The sequence below is a fragment of the Silene latifolia genome, chromosome 1 (assembly GCF_048544455.1).
Source record: "Silene latifolia isolate original U9 population chromosome 1, ASM4854445v1, whole genome shotgun sequence".
Taxonomy (NCBI): domain Eukaryota; kingdom Viridiplantae; phylum Streptophyta; class Magnoliopsida; order Caryophyllales; family Caryophyllaceae; genus Silene; species Silene latifolia.
The window spans coordinates 9,870,120-9,898,034 of NC_133526.1; the positions used below are offsets into that span (position 1 = coordinate 9,870,120).

General features: G+C 39.7%; 2 protein-coding genes across 4 annotated transcripts; one reads left to right on the forward strand and one right to left on the reverse strand.

Annotated features, from left to right (window-relative positions):
• Window positions 1-14,865: 14,865 nt before the first annotated feature.
• Window positions 14,866-16,887, reverse strand: LOC141597429 (uncharacterized). Of its 3 annotated transcripts, XM_074417911.1 has the most exons (9): window positions 16,741-16,887; window positions 16,456-16,587; window positions 16,186-16,372; window positions 16,057-16,093; window positions 15,905-15,956; window positions 15,773-15,814; window positions 15,614-15,655; window positions 15,507-15,530; window positions 14,866-15,176 (listed from the first exon to the last, which is right to left on the reverse strand). In XM_074417911.1, the coding sequence occupies exons 1-9, from the start codon at window positions 16,807-16,809 to the stop codon at window positions 15,162-15,164; spliced, it is 600 nt and encodes a 199-aa protein (XP_074274012.1). In that variant the 5' UTR covers window positions 16,810-16,887; the 3' UTR covers window positions 14,866-15,161. The 3 variants fall into 3 exon arrangements, with proteins under 3 accessions (XP_074274012.1, XP_074274006.1, XP_074273999.1); XM_074417905.1 differs by lacking the exon at window positions 14,866-15,176 and having other exon boundaries at window positions 15,440-15,530; window positions 15,773-15,808; XM_074417898.1 differs by lacking the exon at window positions 14,866-15,176 and having other exon boundaries at window positions 15,440-15,530.
• Window positions 16,888-19,753: 2,866 nt separating this feature from the next.
• LOC141597453 (E3 ubiquitin ligase BIG BROTHER-related) lies at window positions 19,754-25,016 on the forward strand. The gene is made up of 7 exons (XM_074417922.1): window positions 19,754-20,131; window positions 21,908-22,313; window positions 22,420-22,460; window positions 23,456-23,497; window positions 23,576-23,697; window positions 23,775-23,883; window positions 24,812-25,016. Exons 1-7 carry the CDS (start codon window positions 19,889-19,891, stop codon window positions 24,857-24,859), a joined length of 1,011 nt encoding a protein of 336 aa, XP_074274023.1. The 5' UTR covers window positions 19,754-19,888; the 3' UTR covers window positions 24,860-25,016.
• The last annotated feature ends 2,899 nt before the right edge of the window (window positions 25,017-27,915 follow it).

A 27,915-nucleotide genomic window follows, 5' to 3' on the forward strand; every position in this document is an offset into this window, starting at 1 on the left:
ACGAGGTAAAGACTTGGTTAGAGCATCACTAAACGATCATCGCCCAAAATGTGTTGAACACGCAGAGAACCATTTTGAACCCGCTCTCGAACAAAGTGAAACGAAAGAGCAAGGTGCTTCATACGCGAATGGAAGACGGGATTAGCGAGTAGTTTAGTCGCACTAAGATTGTCGGAAAATGACGGGAGAGGAGACGAAGGGACACGAAGTTCCCGCAAGAGGGATTGTAGCCAAGCAAGCTCGGTAGTAGTTGCCGCAATGGCACGAAACTCGATTCCGTAGAAGAGAGGGAGAGACCGTCTTTGTTTCTTAGAGGACCAGGACACGGCATTTCGACCAAGATAAACAACATAACCGGTGGTAGAGACGTAATCACCTCTATCACCAGCCCAATCATCATCACAAAGAGGCATGCAATTCGATTTAACTAGAACGATAGAGCATAACACCATTAGATATGGAACCTTTAAGATAGCGAAGAAGCCTTTTTAGAGCAGTCCAGTGAGGATGACGAGGGGATTGCATAAATTGAGCCAACTTATTGACAGAGAAGGAGATGTCCGGGCGAGTGAGAGATAGGTATTGCAGTCCACCAATGATAGCACGATAAGTAGTAGCATTAGGGACAGGCGAACCATTGTCTTTGAGAAGTAATAAATCAGTCGGAAGAGGCGTAGGAGCAGGCTTAGCATCGAGCATATGATGACGCTCAAGTAAATCATGAATGTACTTTTGTTGAGAAAGAAAGAGACCAGATGACGTGGGACGGACTTCAACACCAAGGAAGTAAGACAAGGGACCAAGGTCCTTAATGGAGAACCGTGAGGACATATTTGAGATAAATTGAGTGACAGTGGTGAGACACGGACCAGTGACGATGATATCGTCGACGTAAACCAATAAATAAAGAGGGGAGGGGGAGTGCATAATGAAAAGGGATGGGTCAGCTAAGGACCCAGTAAAGCCGTAGGACAACAGGTACGTTTTGAGCTCGGTGAACCAGGCCCGAGGGGCCTGTTTTAAACCATAGAGAGCCTTAGACAGTTGACAGACATAAGAGGGGTGAGCGGTATCAACGAAACCATGAGGTTGCTCCATAAAGACGGACTCATTTAAATGACCTTGCAAGAAGGCATTGTTGACATCTAATTGACGAAGATGCCAACCACTAGTGACGGCAAGAGACAGTAAGAGACGAATGGTGGTGGGTTTAACAACGGATCGAAAGTGTCGGAAAAATCAATACCTGGACGTTGATGAAATCCCTTGGCAACGAGCCTTGCTTTAAATTTGTCGATGGTATTGTCGGGGTTATACTTAATACGGTATACCCATTTGCATCCAATGACATTTTGGGTAGGGGAACGAGGCACAAGAGTCCATGTTTTATTATTGGTGAGCGCATCAAATTCAGCGGTCATAGCAGCGCGCCATCGTGTGTCAAGGAGGGCTTGTTTGGTGGTAGTTGGGATAGACATGTCGGTTAGGGTAAGGGATAGGGCATATCTGGGGTTGGGTTTTACAATGTTGTTGGACAGTCGGGTGCCATGGTTATGGCGTGGAGGAGGAGGGGGAGGTGGTGGCGGGGCAGGGGAGGCAGTGTGGGGTGAAGGCAGGGGAGTGGCAGGGGTCGTGGGAGGAGAAGTAACAGGGGAGTTTGGAGTGGCAGGGGAACGTGGAGAGGTGGGAGGAGTGAGTGGGGGTTCGGTGGTGACAGGGGGATCGGGCGGAGAGAGGAGGGGGTACGGGCGGGGACGGGGTGCACCATTGAGAGATGTCGAGGTCGTGTCGGGTGCGTTATAGGAGGGAAAGGTTGTTTCAAAAAATCTAACATGGCGGGAGGTGTATATTTTGAGGGAGATGGGGTCGAGGCGTGGGTAGGCACTGGGTAGCGGAGTAGCCAATGAAAATACACGGAGTAGAGCGAGGATCAAGTTTATGCGTAGTGTAAGGACGGAGCCAAGGATAGCATAAACAACCGAAGGAACGGAGTTTGGTGTAGTTGGGCATTTGTTGGAAAAGACGCAGGTAGGGAGAGTCATTTTTTAGGGTAGGAGTGGGAAGTCTATTTATGAGGTAGGCTGCCGTGGTGAAAGCAAAGGACCAGAAGAGAGTAGGAAGTTTGGCGTGGTGAAGTAAGGAAAGACCGGTTTCGACGATGTGACGGTGTCGTCGCTCAAATAAACCGTTGTGTTCGGGGTATGAGGAGGAGAAGTTAAGTGTGAGATACCATTGTTTAAGATGTCCGGGTGAGTTTTAAGTATTCCCCACCATTGTCGGAATATAATCTTAAGATGGACCGATTGAAGAATTTTTCAACGAGAGCACGAAAGCGATGAAACGTAGGAGCGGTGTCGATTTTCGTTTAAGGGGTAGAGCCGGATATAGCGAGTGTAGTGATCAATAAAAACAACATAATATTTGAAGCCATCGATGGAGTGCAAAGGGGATGTCCATACATCCGAGTAAATTAGATCAAGAGGAGCAGAGGAAGTAAGAGTATTAATCGAAAACGGTAATTTATGACTTTTATTAATTTCACACGAATTGCAAGGACGGGAAAAGGAAGAACAAGCTAATGAATTTTGATGACAAATTGTATTAAAGATAGTAGTTGAAGGATGCCCAAGACGATGATGCCACGACATTGCGGAAGAGGCAAGACCGAGATGAGCTTGTGGAGTGAGCGGCGTCCATTCGTAGATGCCAGAGCTAAGTGGTCCGTGGAGGAGTGGTGGAGTCTGGTTGGGTACCTTTAGAGAAAAAGAGTTAGCAGAGAATTCAAATAAGATATCGTTGTCTTTGCAAAGTTGGGAAATAGAGATAATTTTGCGAGAAATAGACGGAACATATAATACATTATTAAAAAACAGAGAGAAAGAAGAGGAAATTGGAATAGAAAAGGAACCTATATGAGAGATGGGTAGGGAAGAACCATCACCAATGATTAATTCATCAGTGCCGTCATAAGGACGATGAAGCGATAGGAGGGAAAGGTCATCAGTGATGTGATGAGTTGCGCCACTGTCAAGGAGGTAAGTAGCCGGGGACTGAGAGGAAGAAGCAGTGGCAGTGTGTGCTTGTGGACGAGGTTGGCGAGGACGGGGTGGGGGTTGAGGGAACTGAGTGTTGGGGAAGAGCTTTTTGAAGTCGGCACAATTAGATAAGTAGTGCCCAGGGTGTCGACACCATTGACAGGTGCCTTTGAAGGGGTTAGTAGTGGTGGGTGTGGTGGGTGTAGTGGGTGTGGGTAGGAGGCCAGGTGCTCGAGATGGAGGAGGTGAGTTACGGTGATAGTTGGGGCGGTATGAGGTGGCGTGAACGAGAGGCGGGGAGGGTGGGAGTGGGCAGGTGAGGAAGGTTGAGTTCATGGTTCAAGAGTTTTTCATGGAGGGCTTCTAGGGTAATCGGGTCATCGCGAGCTCGGACTCAATCAATAACAGGTTGGTAGGTTTTGTAGTCAAGGCCTTTGAGGACCCACAACAATATCTTCATTGTCCAACGTTTTGCCGAGGAGAGCAAGGTCCGTGACACAAGTCGTAATGTCTTGCATATATTCGGCAATGGAACGATCTCCTTTGGAGAGACTGTCAAACCGATTTTTCAGTTGGAGGAGGTGACCCCGTGAGGGATTGGCATAGGTTTTCGCAAGGAGATTCCAAACCTCACGAGAGGTAGTAGCTTTGAGGACAAGGGGAGAGATGGAGGGGTGTAAAGTACCAAGCAAAGCACCCTTGAGGAGGCTATCTTGACGCTTCCAAGAGGCGTGCTTGGGGTTGGGTGAGGTTTTGAAGTCAGTGGTGGTGAGAGTAGGTTCGGGTGTAGGGAAGGAGCCATCGACAAATTTAAGCAAGTCAAAGCCGAAGAGAAGATCAGTAACTTGTGTTTTCCATGTTTGATAATTTTTGGTGGTGAGTTGAGTGCAAGAGGTGAAGTTAATGAGGATGAAGGGGGATGAAGGATCATCGGGATTGGGAAGAGAGGTGCCGGAGGTAGCCATGAAAGGACGCGGAAGAAAAAGGTGAAGGGTAACGGCCTAGGATGTTAAGCTCTGATACCATGTAAGAAATATGTATAATTGTATTGAATGAATTATATGAATTACAATACGATGCTATTTATACAAGAGACGGAAACCCTACTCCTTGGAGCCTAAGGAAACTATTAACAAGAATATGGAAAATACAATATACACTAACTATATTTACGGAGATACATAATATACTATGAAGACGGAATAATATCTTTATTATTTACTTCCTTAACAATTACGGAGCGGATTAGGCAATTGCGAAAGACTTTTGAAGGAGCATTTTGGCCTTGAGTCAATATGGGTCAAGTCACTTTAGATACTCATTTTCGAATGAGTCACTTAATTTTCGAGCAAAAACACTTTTATTAGTCATTTTCGAATATGAGTAAACAATTTTCAATCAGTATTTTATTTAGATACAAGGGACACAAGGCAGACACACCAACAAGAAAATAAAGTCGCAAAAGGATTAGAGAATTGCACCTTGGACGGTCTCTCAGTAACATTAATCAAAGACCGTCCTTAAGAATTTGTATTTGCGAGTACAACCCAGTTAAGACAATAATAGCAAGAATAAAATCCATGGAACTCGTTCGATTTGAATACCATTCCTGAATTCCTGCATTCCTTCTATCCACTAGAGTCTATAAATCCAATTGCAATGAAAGACCACCTCAAGCTCATTGAACCAACGCTGCTATAAAAATACCTTGTCATTCGCCACAACTCCGCTATTCATTAGATGTTATATTTGATCAGACTCATAAACCTTAAATCTGAGTTCTGTGGAGATCAATCAAATATATCACAAAGTATTCGTAATAATTAAACACGAGGATAACAAATACTCCTTATCTATATAATACTATTAAAAGGGGAACTTAAAATGCCACGTCATAAATGCCACCTTACACTACCAAAAAGCCACATCACTTACTACACATGACATGTCAAATTTTAATATGACATGGCGAGTTAATGTGGTATAAATCATCAACTTATTATTATATGACATTAATTTAAATATATTTTTTTTCCAAAATTTATATATCCCTTTCAAATTTACATCAAAATTTCATAATTTATAATTAAAATTTACACCAAAGTTTACATCATTATTTCTAATTTTAAAAGTAAAAAAGAAAAAAAGAAAGAAATATTAAATGCAAATAGCATTACAAATATTATACTTTGGACTTTTAAGCTTGTAGATAATTTAAACAACAATTAAAATCAAAATTCATATTAAATTTTAAATTTCGACGTTTATTGTTAGAATATTTTAAGCAACAAATACATATCACATAATTCTAATTTACTCCGTTTATTAAAAAAATAAATATTTTGTTGATATTAAGAGTAAATAATAACATATTTAACATTAAACAAGGTGACTTTTGTCAACAAAAAAATAAAAAATAAAATAAAAATTAAAGCAAACCTTTAACATTTCATTTCTCCTTGCTCCATATTTATGTTTATATTAAATTTGCTAATAATGAAAAAGAATGCTCAAAAGTCCTAAAACCTTACTACATAATTATTATATATATTAAATTTGATGATAATAATAAAAAGACACCCAAAAGTCATAACATGCATCCTCAATTGGATATAAATGTTCGATGTAAGACAAAATTTGTGAGCCAAATTTCACGCCAATATTTTTTTTGCCCTCATCGCCAATAAAATCGTAGTTGTATATGTAAATAGTCTTTTTTAAATCTTATCAGTATATCAACATCAAGGTAAGTGTATTAAGGTAAGGTAAATGTATTAAGGTTTTAAATTAATAATTTAATAATTTATTTTTAAGTTCCATTGGTTATGAAATGCTCATCACGTTTTAAAACTTTCTTATGTAGGTGATGGGGCATATTCTGCACCGCTGACCAAAGTCAACACACTGAGCAAGGTCAAAGATATCCACAGCAAGTCAACGACTTAGACTGTCTAGCCGATGCATCCCATCGGCCGGCTAGCCAGCGTCTCGGCGACAACCCGCCACCGGGGGACATACCCGCGTACTCATATCCAAGACCCTCTGCCGGCCTGCCATAGGTTCATCGGCCGAGGGTAGAACGGTCTTTCCACCTGATAAGCCACTTGGCCACTTGGCCACTACGTGACAAAAGGTGAAAGCCTATAAATACTCCTCAACCTTCTTTGAGGAAAGGATCTCACAACTAAACCTAAATACACTATTCATCCTGTAACATCTCTCTTATCTCTCTACAATACATTCCTAGCCATTTAGCATACAACTTATACCTCTAAGTTCACCGACTTGGCGTCGGAGTGGGTACGCTTGGCACAAAGCCAAGCCCTCGCCTTCGTTCATTGTTGCGGGGGGAGGCCGAGGGAGACGATAGAAGCACGAAGGGTCTAATCCAAGACATTATTCTACAAGCCACGGGTGGTAACGATACTTGCTCGGAATTATACCCGAACAATTGGCGCCGTCTGTGGGAAAAGACACTAGAAGCTAGTCACATTCATTCCCAAACAAAAAACACAAAACAAAAACCCACCCAAAAAGCTAAGAAAATGTCGAAACAACAAGATGCGAACAGAATCGACGAAACCGCATTTTACCAAGATGATACTTTCCACAATTCTCGAGTCGTACATGCCCTCCACCGGCGGTGTAATCCAACCGGAGTTCGGGATGCCATCAATACCCGACACGCCGTCCGCCCGACCAACCAGGTCACCATCATGGGACATGTGGTTGACGTGGCAAGGTCAAGATGCTCCTAGACCTAATTAGTAATACGCCCGCTCACACTGTCACGTCGACAAGAGCGGCGGAAACTGTCCGGGAGACCAGGGCCCAAAATATGACTCCGAGAAATTTGAACGGAGCACTAGGAGAAGCCGGCCCAATCAAGACGCCGGGGGAGCCCAAAGTGGGCGTGGTAGACCTAAGTCCTTCCCGCACTCGGGAGGACAGGCGTCCCGCCACACGAACGAGGCTCACCCCGAAGAAGCTGAGGAGTCCGACTCGGCAGAGTTGGAGAAGAAGCCCGAGTCGAAGAAGGAGCCCCTCCCGTCACGGAGGAAGGAGCCAGGTTACGGACGCTATCGAAGCCGCAACCCCGATTACCTCGGTCAAAGCCGAGAGCGACGGGGAACACGACGGCCGATACGCTAAAAGAAAAACGTATACTCAGCGCAATTGAGACGCCAATCTAGCGGTCAATATGCCTTCACATTCGACGCTATCGAAGCCGCAACCCCGATTACCTCGGTCAAAGCCGAGAGCGACGGGGAACACGACGGCCGATACGCCAAAAGAAAAACGTATACTCAGCGCAATTGAGACGCCAATCTAGCGGTCAATATGCCTACACGCTATTTAACACTATCGAAGCCGCAACCCCGATTACCTCGGTCAAAGCCGAGAGCGACGGGAACACGACGGCCGATACGCTAAAAGAAAAACGTATACTCGCCGCACTTGAGACGCCAATCTAGCGGTCAATATGCCTACACGATTAGCTACGGACGCTTATCGGCCGCAACCCCGATTACCTCGGTCAAAGCCGAGAGCGACGGGAACACGACGGCCGATACGCTAAAAGAAAAACGTATACTCGCCGCAATTGAGACGCCAATCTAGCGGTCAATATGCCTACGATTCTAAACACTATCGAAGCCGCAACCCCGATTACCTCGGTCAAAGCCGAGAGCGACGGGGAACACGACGGCCGATACGCTAAAAGAAAAACGTATACTCAGCGCAATTGAGACGCCAATCTAGCGGTCAATATGCCTACACGGTTACGGACGCTAAAGACGTTGGACACAGTTGAGACGTGCATTCAAACTGCCTCGGCCATGTCATGTGTGAAAACAAACGCACTCAACTAGTAAAGTGGAAGAACGAACGAGAGAACCGTAATCAAAGCCCCGCCAAGCCAAAGGCCGCAAAATAACTTTATTAAGAAGGATCACAAGGAGAGTACAAACGACGGCCGTCCCCGTAGGGGTAGCCTAAACTCTACCTACCAAAGCATTACAAAAGCAAAGAAACGAAAGGAAAGCAAAAGATTACAGACTTAGGATTTGAAGCGCCAAAAGAATGGCAGGGAGAGAAGGCTCAATAATTGGCCCCCGAACACCGGCTATCCGAGACGCCGGGTGAGTCTCGGTGACGACCGCCCGTCTCCCTATGCCTGCTTGTTGCCTCCATCGCAGCAACAAAGATCATCCTCGGTGGCGGCTTGGAGGAAGGTTGACCATCCCCGGCAACTCCTTGGCCTCACTGCCTGAGCGCCTTCGCCGCCTCCGCCTTCTCGCAGCCGTCTCCGCAGACCTCGCCTATCTCATCCAGAACCGATCATATTTCTCCCACGGGAAGGAGCCGTCGGGGACAGACCTTCGATCGATCGCTCCCCCGGCCGCCTCCTCGGCCTGGTCCCGGAATTGGGCGCACATTTTAGGGAGGAGATCACATTGGAGCATTTCAATATCCTTCTCTTTTTGAGCAAGGATAGCACTCGCACGTCACTAAGCACCTCCGCCTGCTTGTGGAATCGCTCCTCCCACTCGTCCCTCTTGGCAACCACAGCGTCATAGGCACCTTTGTACCTATCCCGCTCCTCCATCATCTTGGCCGTGGCGCCATCAAAGCATTCTCAACTTTGGCCCTCTCGGCCCTCGGCGACCTCTCGGCCTCCTCCGCGCGCCCCACAACACGAAGATCCAACCGAGCCTTCCCGCTTCCTCCTCAATGAGAGATCAAGCTTGAGCTGTGCAATCACCGGTCCGGACGGGCCGTGGCCCTTTCTTGCTCCCCGGATAAGAGACACGGCCAGGCGACTCCATCTCCCCGACCTCTTATATATCTTCTCGCCCTCCGCCACGAGCTCGGGCGGGGTAACCTTCTCTGGGAAAGGAGTCCACGACGACGTTTTGGCCACCAGCCTTCTCGGCCGCCTTCTTCTCACCGCCTTCTCAGTCTGCTTCCCCGCCGCTCGCCGTTCAGTGAGAACGGCACGCCGACGTTGATCTACAAAAAAATGACACAGAGCATCCATGTCACCTTGTGTTGGCACGTCGAAAGCTTTGTCACCAGGAATGTCCAACGAGCCAAATCCGAACCACATGTTAAGTCCGTACCCGTCAACCCTCTTATTTGGAGGGTGGTGGGAGCAGCTCCTCCCCGGCAACGGTGGAAGCGGGCGGTGGGTCTTTCCTCTTCCTCGGAGAAGGGACCTTAGCGAGCGATTGCCTCCTCCTCGAAATGTTGATCACCTCCACATGAGCCTTTTCGGCCGCGGGGGTCGAAGAGGGAGTCGCAATTGATACAGCCGCCGACTTGGACGTCGCCTTCTTCGGTCTCTTCGGCACGCCGTCAAGAACCCGTGCCTGAGCCGTCTCCCGATCCAACGCCCTCGACTGCTTTTCCATGAGCTCGTTAGGGGATAGCCGGCGATCTTTCGTTTCAGCCGTAGGATGACGGGTGAGAACCTTCCCGTCCTTATCAAGCCCCAGCCTCTTCAGGTCCCTCTCAGACAGATCCCGGCCAAATCGATCTGCAAGAAACCGAACAAGAGTTACATAAAAGAAGTAAAAACAAAGCTCAGAAAAAGGAACATAACGAGCAGGGGTGGGCCTCACACCGACCCCACTCACCCCAGTTGAGGGCCGGTATGAGGCCGACGCGGCATAACAGCTCGTCCTGAAGAATAATCTGAGTCGGGGCAGCCATCCCTCCTCGGCGTCAAAAATAGCCGCATTGCCCGTTTCTCATCCTCCGAAAGAGGGACAAAAGAAGCGTCCATCTTAACCTTGCTACCCCGGAGACGTATTTCTCATACTCGCCCGGGTCTCACACCGTAAGTGAACAGGGGCCCTGAAAAGACCGAGGCAACGGATAGTCCTCCCAAGACTTTGACATACACCCATCGCTCTTGCCGGTCTTTGCGGGAAGTAAGCTTGTTTACGGAGACATATCCCGGCTCCATCTCGCACGCTGTACCACCCCACCCTTTTGGCAAATGACGGCCAAGACTATGAAGTCGGCGGAATAAGTCGACCGTAGGATCTCCCCTTTAAAGAGGCGAGCCACACAAAGCCGATTATCGTCCTCACGACCAACGGATGCGGTTGGGCCACGGCAAGATTCATAGCTCTGATGATGGGCACGAGGTGTTCGTTCAAAGGAAACCGGAGCCCGTACTCCAATTGCCCGATGTACACGCCGATATGACCCGGGGAGGACAAAGAGACCGACCCTCCTCCCGAGGGAAAACAATTTTATACCCCTCACCAAGGAAGAAGTGATCTCCGAAAAGAGTTTCCCCGAGTCGCTTGCGAATTTATTTGTCCAGAACGGTCGAGGCCGGTCGTGCGGCCTCACCATGGTCCGAATAGCCCTCCTCCCACCACCAACGGAAGCCCCTCACCACGATCCGGAGTGATAATCCTCCCGCCATCACCGGAGCCCCTCATCATCATCCTCATCTTCCAACTCCTCCGGGAGGCGGATCGGCTACGGGGAAGGAGACTTAGGGCCCCCAAACCTTAGCGGGATGGCCTCCAAGACCTCCTCCTCATCAAGACGCGACGGGGAACCCCGGCGCAGTATACCAATCCCGGCGTCGAAGACATGATTCACAACAAATTACCAGCAAGAAAAAAAAAATAAAAGTTTGCTTGTTTACCTTAAAGAAAAACACTCGCCGGATCGGATACTCAAAGATTAAGAAGAAGAAAACCCTTGAAAGTTTGGAGAGATGAAGATTTTAGAGAAAAATTTTCGAAAATAAAATGGAGGCCAAAATCACGGAATAACTTCCCTATTTATAGAGAAAAGCCCATGAAGAGGGACCAATCAGGGCACAGCCCATGAAGTGTCAACCAATCGGCAACGAACACACACGTGTCAAGCATGCAACCGCGGAATGTCAATCGTCGCAACAATTGAATGTCAATCAATGCAATGCGATGACCAAGCGTCTTCAACAAGCCTATTCACATCTCTCGCGATCTGTTCATTTCAAGCAAATTCCTGGGTATCTACTCTCCGCCGGCTACCGATCAACCAAGTAATGGAGCACCGGCGGGCCAATCAAAGTCAACCTAAGACTCTCTCGGCCCGGTCTCGGCCACGTCATTTCCTTTTTCCACATCGGATACCCTTTACGCATCCATGTGGAGGGGGGATATGGTATATGGTGCGGCCTAACAAGAGCCACGCCGGTACACAAGAAGACACCGATACAGAAATTTGCGGAAGTTTGTGCGAAATATATGCAAAGATACATCGGAGCCCATACCACGGCATAGACTACGCTGGGGCAAATTGATGGGGCATATTCTCGCACCGCCGACCAAAGTCAACACACCGAGCAAGGTCAAAGATATCCACAAGAAGTCAACGACTTAGATCGTCTAGCCGATGCATCCCATCGGCCGCCTAGCTAGCGTCTCGGCCCGACAACCCGCCACCGGGACACATACCCGCGTACTCATATCCAAGACCCTCTGCGGCCGCCATAGGTTCATCGGCCGAGGGTAGAACGGTCTTTCCACCTGATAAGCCACTTGGCCACTTGGCCACTACGTGACAAAAGGTGAAAGCCTATAAATACTCCTCAACCTTCTTTGAGGAAAGGATCTCACAACTAAACCTAAATACACTATTCATCTGGTAACATCTCTCTTATCTCTCTACAATACATTCCTAGCCATTTAGCATACAACTTATACCTCTAAGTTCACTGACTTGGGCGTCGGAGTGGGTACGCTTGGCACAAAGCCAAGCCCTCAGTTCGTTCATTGTTGCAGGGGAGGCCGAGGGAGACGATAGAAGCACGAAGGGTCTAATCCAAGACATTATTCTACAAGCCACGGGTGGTAACGATACTTGCTCTGGAATTATACCCGGAACAGTAGGAACTATCAAGATTTGTGGTAGGTAAATGTATTAAGGTTTGGTAAATGTATTAAGGTTTTAAAATAATAATTCATTTATTTGTTTTTAAGTTCAATTGGTTGCTCATCACTTTTTAAAACTTTCTTATGTAGGAACTATCAAGATTTGTGGTGTTGTGATATTCGAAGGTAAATAAATATACTTACATCTTTATGGCTTAATGCCCTTTTTCTATTATTATTTAAATAAAAACTTAAGTTAATAACGATAAGATTAATATCACGTAAATCAAATTTCACCATTTTATTTCTTATTAATTATTCGATGGATTTTGTCCTTTTTTTCCCTATAGATGGTTCATTGGAGAAAAAATACTATATGGAGAAAGAAAATATTAGAATTGCTTAAACAACTACTCCCTTCATTCCACTCAATACTATATTATAAACTAACTACAAGATTGACTATAAGTTTTTGACGGAAGACAACATTTGTGAGACAACATTTAAGTAAATATATATTTTTGTACCGCTATCGCGAAAAAAATTGTATATGTCACTAACTTTTTTTTTTATCATTGTATCAGCATCAAGGTAAATGTATTAAGGTTTTAAATTAAAAATTCATTTATTTATTTTATTTTCCATTGGTTATGAAGTACATCACATTTTTAACCTCGCATATTTGTTGTTTATTTCTTATTTAGGGATATTGAGATTTGTGGTGTTGTGCTATTCAAAAGTAAATATACTTACATCTTTAGACTCAATGTCATCTTTCTTCCATTATTTAAGAGAAACTTAAATTAATAACAAAAATTAATGACTGAGCATCTCCAATGGTTTTCTTTAGGGACTTGCTTGCAATATTTATAAAATTGCAAGCAAGTAGCTTACCATTGGAGTATGAAATAATTGATGTAGCTTGTGAGCATTGTAGCTCTACCAAGCATGTAGCTTGGTTTTAAAAAATAAAAAGTAAAATTTTTCATTGGTAGAAATTTTATTGTAGGACCCATAAAGTTAGAAAATGTTGTAGCAAACCATTGGAGCGGTATGTAGTTGAAGAGCAAAATAGCTTAAAAAACCGAGTTGCAAAACCAAACTACAATGCGTTGTAGCTGTCCACTGGAGTAAGTGATTTTTTTTTATGTAGGGATGGTTTATTGAAGAAAGAAGACTAAGAAGAGAAATATTAGAATTACTTAAACAAATACTCTATTCATTCGACTCAATACTATATTATAAACTAACTATAAGATTGACAACATGAATGTAAATGACTAATTGTTTTTAGGTTCATAAAAAAAATTAGTATTTCAAAAACTTTCAAATGTATGCTTTATTTTGATATGTGTTGTTTTTTAATCATCATTTTTCCTTAGAAAAATAACACTCATAGAATGAAATTGAATTTGCGAGGATCTCAATCTTATTGACATGGATAATAGGTAGCATAAATAATGGAGTGAAAAGCCCAAAAATTATCATTTAAGAAAGGAGTTAGATGTTAAATTAGTGAGGTGAATTAATTATCAATTATTAATAACTATAAAGATGAGAGAAATCTAAAAAGTTTATTTACATCTACATTATTCTTTTGTACACCTTAAATTTAATTTTCATTTTCTTTAATTATACACATGAGACACATGCCTATTCAAAATGGCTTTTGATAGAAAACATGATTGAGTGGAATGCTTAGTTTATCTATTTTGAAGTATACGGTTCAATCCCCAAGGTGGAAAATTTGGAGAAATGTCAAAGCACATTTTTGCTTAATATTGTTTAATGGATGAAGTATAGGGACTTAATGATCCAATTATTACGAGTTGCTCCTTTCAAATTCTTAGTTCCGCAATTTATTATAGTACTAGCTACAAATATTATGGGTGCTGTGAAATGTTAGTTTTTGTCACAACAATTCTAATCGTGTGTTTTATATTAATTTCGGATTTGTTGATAAAATTTTAATATCTAATTAGTGAGGGTGTTGCATGTTTGGCGATCTTTGTTTGATAATATTATGGTTTCATGTAATGTGATTATGCGAATACCGTATTATTAATTGATTTTAATCGGCTTCCATTGAGTTACTTGATTTTTTCGATTATGCGAATACCTGTATTATTAATTGATTTTAATCAGCTTCCATTTGCGCATATTTGACATATCACAAAGCACGTAAAAGGATTTGAGTAACACCACTTTCCATTTAAAACCCTCATAAAAGAACGTCAAATAATGACATGGTTTTGATAAAAGTATTTACTATATAACACTTTAGTTTTTGATTTTACATAAAACTATTGTACAAAAAAACTAATTTGTCTTGATTTTATAGAAGTCTTAAAACATGAAATCATAGTGTAGAATGTTATGATTTGATTCACTAAAAATATCATAGTAAAAAACAAAAGATCCCGTGAATTTCACGGGTCACAAAACTAGTTATAATCATCAACAGCATACTTAGCACACTGAATTGCATCTTCAATGTCTTCCTCAGCTGATTGATCGCACTCTGCAATCCCTCCACACAGATGATATATCAACCCAAAGGATTCACATCAAATCCCTTCAATTACCTAAATTAATCAAACTTCATCACAAGCATCTCATATCTTAGAACTGTATCATTGGTGTGTGGCTAAAACGCAGTAATAATTTGACAAAGGGTTATTTGCAAAATTACTTTTAATTAGCGCTAGACTTTGAAGGCAAAACCCATCGATAAAAAATTTTCCATAGGCTTTTGTCCACTTGCTTGTGTTATACATGACTTAAAATTTACTGTTTTAGGTCACTTCAAATCATATAGAATAAGGTCAATTATAGGTCAACTGGTCGATCTAAATGGATCGGGTCATTTTATTTAGGTCTAATCACAATTCACAAGGCAGTTAGGCAGGTAGGAATCCTAGATATATCATGCGCATCAGACCTATGAAATTGACTCATTTTATTGCCTCAAAGTGTCCGATACTAAATCATGGTTGTTAGCACACCACAAATCTTAAACAACCGCAACTAATCCCTATAGGGCTAGGGAATGCCCACCCTATCAACCGCTCCCAGGTTGCACACCTTTCATGGTTTCACCACAACCACCAACAGGTCCACCACCGAGAGTTTTACTTAAAAGAGAAATAAAAAGTTCCGAAGAGATGCTATGAGTACATAAAGGTGGCTGCCACAAGTACAAGCATCTCATATCTTCGCTCCTTTGCTATTTTCATGTACTTCAGGGCCGTTCAGGCTGCAAGAGAAGAGCGCAATTACTTAGAATCAAAACTACCATTTATATTCTCAATTTCATTAGTTGGGTTTAAGAAAAGTGATAGAATAGGATTGAGGGATTAATTTATAGTGGACAAATATACGAAATTTATGAAGGGACAATAAAATTCAGATAAACAAAGAGAACAAATTTCGACGAGTATTTTATTTAGGGGTACAGGGGATACACCTCCACCTACTCCACCCCGGCCATATTTTTTCAGAAGAAACAAATATATGGTTCGCAGTGCTACAACACAATTCACAAATGTTGATACGTGAATATAAAGGGATAAAATAGAGCACACACCCATTCTTGAAATTGTTGAACATCCTGTAAGAAAATTGCATGTTTAGTCACTGAAAATGCTTAAAAAAACTTGATAAAGAATCGAGAGAGCGATGAGATCTACGAACCTCATCCTTCAAGTTCTTTTGAGTAAAATATTTCAGTTTGGCCTGTGAGAGAAGTCTTGATTAGCAATAGTAAAATGTAAATGACGGTTTATCAGACGCCATAGAATTACGGTCGTCTATTGCATAAAGAACGATTTGTACAGGTTAATAAAAGCATACTTTATGACTTGTGTTTTTCCATGCTCTTAACGCAAGCTGTTTCTAATACACATAAAGATGAATTCAGTGGTCACATGAACAGGAATTGAATAAGCGTAAATTAATTCAAGCAAATATAAGAAAGCTACTAACCTTCTTCTCGTATGACCATTCCGAGAATTCAGGTATCTTGCAAACGAGCCCCCTGTAACAGTGAAAACGATTTAAACATGTGCACAAAAATATAGTTGAGCGTTGAATTAACCTGTAAAACAAAAACAAATTGATGGAAGGAGAAAACGTACAAGAAGCGAAGGAAAGCACCCTTGGGGAGAGGTATAGCTTCACAACAAGAAAATGGAAATGTCCGTAAGGCAAATATATACATTCACAATTCACAAAATATAGCAAGCGAGGGAGCGAGCGAGACTGACCAGGTTTAGGTTTTTCTTGAAAGATTTTGACAGCGGGACGGCGATCCCTGTGAGAGTAAACTTTGGCTTGGTAGATGCCGGTTTTATTACGGGTGAGAGAACGAGCCGTAAAAGTGATGTAGTACATCATGCCACCCGCAATTTGGCCATTATATTTGATCAGACTCACAAACCGTAATTCTTTCTTCTGCGGAGAATCAAATATATCATGAAGTATTCCGTAATGGAGTAATTAAACAATATGGAGAAGAAATAGCAAAGAAAGCTTACCTCCTTCTTATTATAATCATGAACAGCATGCTTAGCCAACTTCATTACTTTTGCTCTCTCTTGTTTATCTAATTTATTGCCCTCTACAATCCCTCCACACAGTAATTTACCCATAGGATTCACATCAAATCCCTTCAATTAACCAAATTAATCAAACATCATCATAATTAGATTCACATCAAATCCCTTCAATTAACCAAATTAATCAAACATCATCATAATTAATTAATTCATTATAATTATAATTATAATTATAATGAAGATTAAGCAAAGGAAGAATCATACATCGCTCTCCTCGCACATTTCCCAGTAATCACTGAAATCGCCATAGCCGTGTATGGTTCTTCGCCTCATTTACTGGCTATTGATCACCTCTTAGGGTTCTTCCTTGCCTTCTGACTAAACTTTCTATTAAAAATTTGGCGGTTGAGGTTGAAATGTTTATATTCTGCCCTCTTTTATAGCCAGATTTCCGAGCCCATTCAGTCCGCTTAGAAGACCGGTACAGACCATCCCAGTAATTGGGTGGGCTTGAGTCCCCATTAGGAATCTCAACCCGTTTAGGCCCATGAATAAAATGCTACTCAGACCGGGATAGGCCGGCCAACGTTTGTCCATGCCAATATGCTAGAGAATGTGTTTTGGATTCTCTTTAGAATGGGTCAAAGCCCAAGTAAATACAAATATCGGTATTGCCTTCGAAATTACTTTTTTCAGATACGGACTTTACTCTTTCACATACATTTTTTTCATTAATTTTACCTCTCATACCCTTTCCGTAAACCTAGACAAATTAAGTTTTTTTATATATTTTTCCCTAAATTTGAATCCAATTGTTCTAAAAATTTGAATAATCGATTATAATTTTCCAATTAGCGGAATAATTTTATTGTTTTAACTTATTAATATGTTTAGTGGAAATTATTAGATTTTGTTAATTAGTGAAATTAATTGTTTACTTGATCATCAACTATCAAGGAAGGCGTGGTGGTTCATGGTGATGAAATGCATGGTGGTTCTGGGTGATGGACGGTGGTTGTGCGGTGGTTCGGAGATGGTGCGTTGCGTTTGATACGATTGAATGGTACTCCGTAATTGGTATTGAGACAGATGTTAGGGTGACTTGGCCACTAGCAACACCTGACCATTTAGTTGTAATTTCTTATCGTTTTTTGCACAAATGTTTCGCTCCCAAGCATTCATGTTTCATTCCATCATTCGCACTATTGGACTAGGGAATCTACTGCCAAGCTAGGTTGCACGGACACTCCTCCTAGTCGGCGTTCCCGTCTCAGACATCCATGTCGGACACGACACTCGTCGGACACACGTCAAAACGTGTCGGGACACTTGTAAAGCCGTGTCTAACTTTCATCTTTTATTTAGGCACGTGTCCATGGTATTTTGAGCCGTGTCCATGGTATTTGGACACACATCCAAGCGGAATCAGGTTGAATTTAAGGTAAATGGCGAGAATTGTTATATGGTTGAATTTGATAGGGAAATAAGTTGAATTGGAGACAAATGATGTTCTTTAGTCTAGTAATGAGATGTCGAAATAGATTGATTATAAGTTGGTTTTTGGTTTTGGAAATGAGAATGAGTTATAATTAACGTAAGTTTTACTTTCACTTATTTAAATTTAATATTCAATACTTTTTCAAAAATAAAATCACACACATATAACTATAATATATATATTTTATTAAATTTAATGACGTGTCCAGTGTCCTAAATTTCATGGGATGTCGTGTCACGTGTCCGTGTCGTGTCAGTGTCTGTGTCCGTGTCCGTTTTGGTGCAACCTAGTAGCCAAGCTTCATTATGCCAATTCTTTGTTTCCTTTTTCTTTTTTCTTTTTTTCGTTGTTTAGTGCGGTCTGCCGGAACAACGTTGGTCGACGACCAGACTGAACGGAGGTGGTTTGATGGTGAAAGGAGATGAGGAAATGGAGAAAGAATCAATTGAGTGAGGGAATGGATAAAATAATAAGGGTAAAATTGTAAAAGGTGTATGTAAAAAAAGTAAATTCCGTATGTGAAAAAGCACGCCCATTGCCTTAATCCGTTCCTAATATCCTCCTTCAACTGGAGCATGGAGATCAAGAATGTCCTGTTTGCGGAGAACAAAATCAAATTGTGGCGAGGCCAAAGCTTTAGTGAAAATATCGGTAAGCTGAGAATGCGTAGTGACATGAGAAGGCTGAATCAAACCATCAGTTATGGCATCGCGAATGAAGTGACAATAACGACGCATAAGACGACGAATTGAAACACCCAGACCGGAAAGCAAGCCCATATGCCATTTCAACTCATAAAGAACAACCGCTATAGCCCTGTATTCCGCTTCAGCAGAAGGGCGAGAAACAATATGTTGTTTCTTAGTCTTCCAAAAAATAAGGAAAGTAGTAAGAAAAACAATCCAAGCAAAGACAGAATATCGAGTCAAAGATGAAGATGTGTAACTTGTTAATTTGTCAGATAATAAGGAGTGCTTATTTTTCATATTACAAGGTTTGGATAAATGCTTATCAATTGCGCCGTGCATTTATTATCAGCTTTCTTAATAAAATATTTTCACAAAGAATTTGCAAAAAAAAGTAAACAAAAAAAATGGAAGTAGTATGAATTGATTACGAATTGGTATTTCTGAAATTTTAAATATAACTTAATACACAACAAAACTTATTAATTTTGAAACACATGCCCATTAACCTATGCGTAGTGGCATAGGATAATAATAAATCCAAAAAGGAAAGAATTAAATGTTATTTTTATGAAAAATTGTAATATTCTATCACTTTTTAGGGGGTGTTTGGTTCAACTCATAAAGGTATGAGGTATGGGTTTGGAATGAGCCAAACCCATACCAAGTGTTTGTTTGGCAAAAATAGAGGTTTTATACCCATACTATGGGTTTCTCATACCCAAGGGGGGAGGTGGGTATGAGATTGATACCAATGGGTATCAAGTAATAAAACCAAAAAACATGAAAAAAACTTAAATGGAACATTTTAAATGAATTTTTTACATTTATTTGATCAACTCTTCATTTTCATGATTTTTTAGTATAAAAAATAATTATTTTTAATATTGTATTTTAGATTTTTTTTAACTTTGATGAAGTTCGATCTCATTCCACCCAAAATTGAAACAAACACATGGTATGAGGAATCAAGTTCCAAACTCATACCATCCGAGTATGATTTCTTTTCTTTTTTATTTCTTACCCTATGCGCACTAAATACTGATAATGTTCGAAATAATTGCACGGGTTTAAGATTAATATTAAAGAAAGTGGAGTCAGCACCGAATAAAAAATCCTGACCATATTTTATTTTTTACCATTTCAGAGCTTGATTCTCCGCCGTATTTCCAATCTCTCATATTCTCTCTTTTCATTTTTGAAATAAAATAAGTCAAGTTTTCTTAGGATGGACGAGAATTCAAAGATCGGCGGCGATGGTGGCGCACCTAAGGCGACCTCCACCACAACCACCGTCGCCGATGATCGGAACCCTAACTCTAGCGGCGAGGTTACGGCCACTTCCAACGGCGGCGATTCGGTTGATACTGGATCTGAAGTTGTACGGACACAGTCGTCGTCTAGAACTCCGTTTACGAACCTCAGTCAAGAAGATGCTGACCTTGCTCTTGCTCGCACCTTGCAAGAACAGGTTTACTTTTACTTCTACTACCGAGTATTAATTACGAGTACTCAACTCCGCCTCACTCATTTGTTTACCTTTTTAATTGGCTGCGAGGGAATTTTAATTGAAGATAAACAAATGAATGAGACTGGAAAGAGTAAATTTTCTATGATTAGTTAGTCAATTGCATTCTTACAGGTTTTTAGCTGCTCAATTTGAGGCTACTTACTTGATTCTGATTATAGATGTTTGATTAATTGCATTTTTACTTCTGCTGTATTTGAATTTTGAATTATGTTTGCTAATCTGGTTTTAATTAGAGCTTTCAAGTGTTACTCTGCTTGATTGATGGTGTTCAGTTCAATAGGCTACGACCGCAAAGTTGTAGATAAAATTACATGCTTGAGTTTTGTAGAAGTCTGAACTTTGGGTACCATAGAGCTTCTAGGTTACGATAATTTAGTATACTTTATTGTACTATAATTATGGACTAGAAGAACTTCGACTACAGAAAATCCGTTTTTATCAAGTGATCTTTCTGTGTTGGTGTTTGGGTTTCCAATTCCAGTAGTTGGCTTGTGTTACTCTAACACATATGGCCATTTTTTGAGGACTGCAATGTTCCTACGTTGTTTGAATTCAGTGTATTTATTACTGCTTTCTCTACAAAACTATGATCTTGATATTATTTGTCTAAAGTCTGCTATGTTCTCATAATCTTTCGATCTTCTTGTCTTGTACTGTTCTTACTATCGTCTCTTAGTGGTTGTTTAGTTGCCCACAAAAAACTTAGGGTCTGTTTGGATAGGAGGATTTGGAGGGAAAGAGAGGGGAGGGAAAGGAAGGGATGATAAATCCTTTATTTGGTTAGCAAAATGAAGGTGGAGGGATTTTGAGATGAGGGAAAATGAATCCCTCCACTTCTCCCCTCCAAGCCAAATTATTTCCTCTCCAACAAAGGCAAGATTTGGAGGGAAAATGACCTCCTCCATTTTCCCTCCCCTTCCCTTCCATCCCTTTCTCTTCCCTCCTTCTCCCTTCCCTCCCTTTCCCTCCACTTTTGCTATCCAAACACACCCTTAGGAATTTTACTTCCTGGGATTTACAAAAGTGGGCACTGCTTGTTTAACACAAATAACCAGGATTGAAACTTCCCATGAATATTAGTTGCTCTTAAACGAAGGAAGTTGCTATATGCAATCAAACAACTTTTGGAAATTCACATAAAATGTAAAATCGTGGGAGATATGACTTCCACCTCCAGGGCATTGGAACTCATGTAATGAAACAAACAATCACTTGGGTTAGCTTATACCTTTATTTATCATCAAATGTTATTTATGCGTTTTGATGTTGTTGTGGTCATTCTTCTTCTAGCTTATAATTTTCTTTTGCTAAGTTATATAACATTAATTAAGGGACGTAAAGGGATGACGTCCATGTACAAAAAGATATCATAGAGGTGATACCCATCTACAAAAGACACCATGAGGGTCACACCCATATACAAAAACACACTCTAAAAATGATGCGGATATTAAAAAGACACCCTAACTGCGAAACCCACATACAAAACGAGAGATGGATAATTGTGCTCTCAAGTTATAGCGGGTAATCATATCTACAAACAACATATGAAGAGACATATTTCGATTTGGGTGAATCAAATGGCTCTAAATATATAATAGCTTAAAAAACGGATTTGGAACTTTGTGTTATGTATATATGTTTCCCTGAAGGAACTTATGTATGTTTGCACTCCACATTGATTTTCTTTTTCGTTGGTTGTTATTTGGCAAGTAGGAAAGGGCTTATATGATGCTGAGCATGGGTGGTGCCATTGGGTATGGTAGATGGGATACTGGATTATATGTCCATGATGGTGAGGACGATGGTTTCGGTGATTCACATGATCACGAATATGATGACGTTGACGATGAGGGTGATGAAGATGACGAAGAGGAGGATGAAGACAATGTTGAAAATTATGAGGATGAGGATGAGGATGGGGATGGGGATGAGGATGAGGATGAAGATGAGGATGCATTTGATATTCATGCTCATACTGATTCTGGGGATGACGATTCAAATAGGGTTGATCTCGATCCATCTGCATTCCCTGATGACGAGGCTTATGCCAGGGCGTTGCAAGATGCTGAAGAGAGGGAAATGGCTGTTAGATTGATGGCTATGGCTGGCATAACTGAACGTAAGTTTGGTTCGAACTTTGAACATGTGTTTGATAGTATTTATCATCTTGCTAGAGTATAGTTAACGTTATTAGAGGCTTTACTATATTTACTTCATGGCTGCAGGAGAAGTAGTGGATATGGAGGATCATGGTAGTAACTCTCAGGTAATGTTGCAGTGCCATTACCTTTTCTCTTTTCCCCCCCCCCCCCTCTTATCCCAACCGGGTTGTCCTCACTCTCTCCCCCTTGCATTTCTGTTCCTGTTTTATCTGTGCACATGGTGTCCGTATTTGGCTTAGTATCGCCTTAAAATCAGCCAAATCCAAGTTTATTACTCTCATGTGTTCACTTGCCAAATTTTTTTGAGGGTAACGAAGAAACACAAACTCCAGAACTTGGTGTAAATTTTGCCCCATCATCTTCAGACTGAAGCTTTGAGCTAATTAACTTGCCTGAAACAGCAGCTTACCATGGTTTTGTCAGTATTCAGTAGCAACAGAATTGTATTCTAATCTTAGTTTATCTTGGGCAGAGCTTTGAATATCTACCACTCTTAGTTTCGTTTCTCGCAGTTAAATGCTACTTGTACTACCCTATAGCAGTGTCTTCCCCGGGTTTCGTTCCTTATTTTCTTTATTCAAAAATGACGCCCAAAAAAATGGTTTTGACAATGAACATTTTGAACTTTGAGGTCTAAATGCCCAGTCTTGCTGTTTCTAGAGTGCTGATTTATGTTATTTTTCTTTTGATGTTTGATCTGTGATTTGTTTTGCTAATTGATACGGCAGAGTTACTTTGCTGTCTGTATCGAGTGAATTGCTCCGTACGTGCAAAGCTGATGAGCATGTCATTGTCTTTTACTGTTGATCTTTGATTAAGTAATGACCTTTGGGTAACATAATGGATGAAGGTTTAAATATATGCTTGTTTAGAATCATAGAAAATTTGTGCTTTAGTGTGTTGGTTGAATATAGTCCAGCACTATAGCTACTTGTTAATGTGGTGTGGTGAACTAATTTGTAAATTAAACCGTGGAGCATGTCTTAGACTTAGCGTCATGATTTTATGTTGCTAAATGGACACTGCTGGACATAATGTTACGCATTCTTCCTTTTCTGACTTCTGAAGATTGTGCATGTTTTACTTTCTGTCATTATAGGATACATGGGAGGAAGTTGATCCGGATGAACTTTCGTACGAGGTAAATTTATTCACTACAGTTGCATTATGTTGGTGGAAGTTGTTTATTACCTAATACACCTCAATTAATTATCTACAGGAACTGATAGCTTTGGGTGAAGTTGTTGGTACCGAGAGCAGAGGGTTGTCTGCAGACACAATTGCATCTTTGCCCTCCACAAATTATAAATCCCAAAAATCTGAAGAAGCAGAAACTGATTCGTGAGTGGCCACATTAGTAGTTTACTTTCCATGGTGTCTTGTCTTATGCTAATATCATCCTTTTGCTTCTCTTCCAGGTGTGTAATCTGTCGTTTAGATTATGAAGATGATGATACCTTGACGACTCTTCCATGCAAGCATGCATACCATTCAGATTGCATTACCAATTGGTTGAATATAAACAAGGTAAGAATCGCTCTGAACCTATTTTGTTTTGAGCAAGAAGGTTACTAGTGTTTATTCTTGGTACTTTAATTTATTTGTTCTTGAGAGCTATCGTGTTGCTCTATTTTCTCAGTTTATAAAACACTTTCCGTTCATTTTTTTTTACATGACAATCTTTCCCAACGCTATGTCACCCTAATCAATCTCTTGTAAGCTCTCATTCAAAGGGTATCCTAGATTATTGTTGTTACAGCTGCTGCTTTATAAGTTAAAGTTTGGAATTCTGTTAGCCTTGAGAAACGCTTCATGTGACAGCTCTCTCTTAACGTGTTCTGAGGTAGAAGGTATACAAGTTGCTTATGACTGGTCTAGTAATTCTGCTCTTAGTACTTAGAATGAAGTCTCGGAGCAAAGTAGACCGTCTCTATGCTAATTTTTGATTAATTTGGGGTCGAATAGTTGCTAGAGCACATTCTTACGCATGGTTAGATACTTATACTTGCGTGAAGGTTAAAATGAACCCACCCCCACCCCAACCCACAAATTAAACTTGTTATCCTCCTGCATATCTTACACTTGTAATTCGATTATCTGAGTTGGCACAAATTATTAGTGTAAAATACTAATACAAATTTATGCCTCTTTGATATCCATTGCTCCTTGCTCTGAAACCCAAAATATTTGTCCATTATTTTGGGGTGTAATCTTTACAGGGTATACCACAAGGGCATTTTTGATACTTGTAGCCTTATAGGGGTATACCAAATTACCAAGTCCGTCGTGATTTTACAAGTTAGGGCTAGGTAACATTTGTTGAAATGTGTCTTTATTTGGTAAGATGTTTTTGGTACAATATCCTTAGCTTGATAAGAAAATGAGTAGTTGGTGGTCCTTTCATTAGTTTCAGTGTCATATCTAACTAACGCGTCTGTTATATTTTGTGGTACAGGCATGTCCGGTTTGCAACGCAGAGGTTTCAACATCGGGGAACAGCTAGCAGATGTCTTGATGTTTCTTTTCATTGTAATTGCACACAAATGGTCACATGTTGTGAGTGTCATGATTTTATTCTTCAGGTTGTTCTGTTGACTCCTGGACACGACTCCTCTGATTATAGCAATGCGTTTTCCTTCATTTTTTCCGGTGAAGCTAAATCTGTCTTCTCACATTATCTCCTTTAGCTGTCTTGAACATTTAGCTAACAATGAACTACTCGAAACCAATTATGCCTTGAGCTTAGGAATCAAGTTTTGACTAAAAGTATACTCTGTAAAAAGAGTGAAATGAGGCGACTGATAGATTCGCTCCTTCAAAATTATAGTTAACATTTTAGTTCTAAGTTCTAACCCCATATCCGGGCTCTGCAATTCCCAAAGAATTCTATTATAAGCGAGTGTTGAAAGTTGAAACCGATATTCAAGAGTTCTATGTTCATCTCCACCCGATATTCTACTTGGTTAGTAGATCAAGAGTACCAGTATCAATTGGCGTACCAAGCGTAATATAAGGAGTTGGAGCAACCTCTTGTTTCTAAAATAAGCTTTATATAAAACTAGGTAGTATCCCGCGCTTCGCGCGGCCTGTTTTAATATTTTATGATTATAATTGAAGAAAAATTATATAATTCATATATGACCTTCAATATTTTCTCTTATAATTTTTTTTCCCAAATTTAATATTTTTAGGTTTAACTTCAAGGTTTTAAAATAAAATACATAAGAGTTTTAATTAAAACTAATAAGTGATAATTAATTCTGCAAGATCAACATTTTATAAATAAATTTGTGACTGGTGAAATATCATATTAATCAAAATAAAATTTATTCGAATAATACAACAATCAACAATAAGTTCTCAAATTATATCATTTCACAATACTTTATGTCTCAAAACAATTAATATTTATTCAAAATGATGTGAACATAATTTTATGTAATTTTTAATTTTTTATGTATAACATGTGACATTTATCTATTAAACATATAGAGTTCAAACTCAACTTATTCAAATGTTTTGACTGTGTCTTGCATGTGATATGTGTCAAACATATCTATGAGAAATTTGCACCTTTTGTTTTTTTAAACAATTATATATAATGATGTTTAAGATTTTATTACCTGTAAATATAAAAGGTTGAACTTTCTCAAATATTATTTTTTGATGTTTAACTTCAAAGTATTTAAAAGATAACATATAAAATATTTAACTAAAAGTAATACGGAGTATTTGGTTAGTTATAATCAATATTTTATATTTGACTTATACATATTTAATTAAAGATATTAAAGAAAAATGTAACGTGTTTTCTACTTTTTCATGTCGTTTATAATACTATATTACTTAATAATCATTACTTTTGTTTTGATTATTCAAATGCACTTATTCAAATGATTGTAAGATATAAATGTTTCACAATCTTAACTATTGAAAGTAATGATGTATTTCTTGAAAAAACATATTGTGTATGTATATATGTACTTATTCAATTAATATATCTTTTAATTAAAACATCCTCAAGATTATACAACTAACATTGACATTAATTCTCAACTTATAATTAGTACTCTATGGTCAATGTGTTCTATGTATTGTTTTGTATTTTTAGTTAAGTTTATAATTTATGCTTATGTTTTACTAAATACTAATGATCAGATTGGATATGTGACATGACAAATTAAGCCTACAATGAACAATGAACATATCCAGCTTTATATTTAGTTATTGTAATGCTAAATGTAAAGTAGAGGTAGTATATGAAATCATTCCTAAATATTGTATATGTTGGTGAATTAGCCTATGGTTCTTTAGCAACTTAGTGATTTTTTTGTATATATACACAGTGAATTGTTTGCTTGTTCATAATATCTTTATAAAAAGATAAATAATTGGTTGAGAAAGAGGGATATAGTTTTAAAACTGGAAAAAGTACATACTTACATAGCAAAATTGAAACTTAAAGTACCCTAAATTTGTAAATACTCATATCCCTCTATATATTCCATTTTATTCTCTCATTTCTTTTTTTACTATTATCGTCCTCTTTAGTATATTGGGAAGATTTAAAGAAACACAAACTATGAACAACTTATGCTACCCTTCAAATTAAAGAGAGTTATGACAATTTGATGAAAATATTATTAATTAGTTATCTTGGGCAGTATTGAATGGTCAGATTTTCTTTTATCAACTTAGCTTGCAAAGCAAGGAATAAAAATTCTCTTATCACAAAGTACTTTAATTGCAGATTATATATGAAATATGATAATCATCAGAGGCATAATACGAAATACATGGGAACATGGCAATCAAATACATTTCTCTTAAACTATAATAAAAATGGCAGGCTAACTACATTAAACTCATTGCATTAAGAATATACTTTGATGTTGATTAACACTTGTACAAATCCGAGCCCGTTTCCTTCATTATCACTGGCCATTTAACCGTTATGATTAAATAAGTTTAATACAAACAATTAAAGAAATAATTTTAGTATGAGGTTGGTACCTTAGCAAAGTTTCTATTACACACTTTTTGTAGATAACATTTTAGGTGCACAAAAATTATACTGATAAAAGTTTCCATTCAATTCCACATTATTTTAAATCCTTGTAGCGATGCAATTCCGAAGCAGCTAAATAAAATCGAGAAAGATAAGGTACTGATAATTATGTACTTTAAAAGCTTAACATCTAGGCAAATATTTTTTAAAATATGAGAGGAGGAAAAAGATAGAAGAACTCTAACACTAAGATGAAAAAACTACTTGTTATAAATATTTGAGAATTTATATCTACCTTCTCTTTTCTAACTTCTCTTCTACCTTCTCCTCTCACAACCGATTAAAATATCGTTTCTTTTGCTTCATCTACCTGCTTTTCGACCCCACACGATATATACTAAATTTAATCAATTGTGAGAGGGAAAGGAAGAAGGTAGAAGAAAAGGTTGGAGGGAGAAGGTCTATAGCACCCCTCTAAATATTTATACTTGTGTATGGCTACATATGTAGGAAGGAGGTTAACGAAAAATTTCGTTGGAAGTTGAGGCATT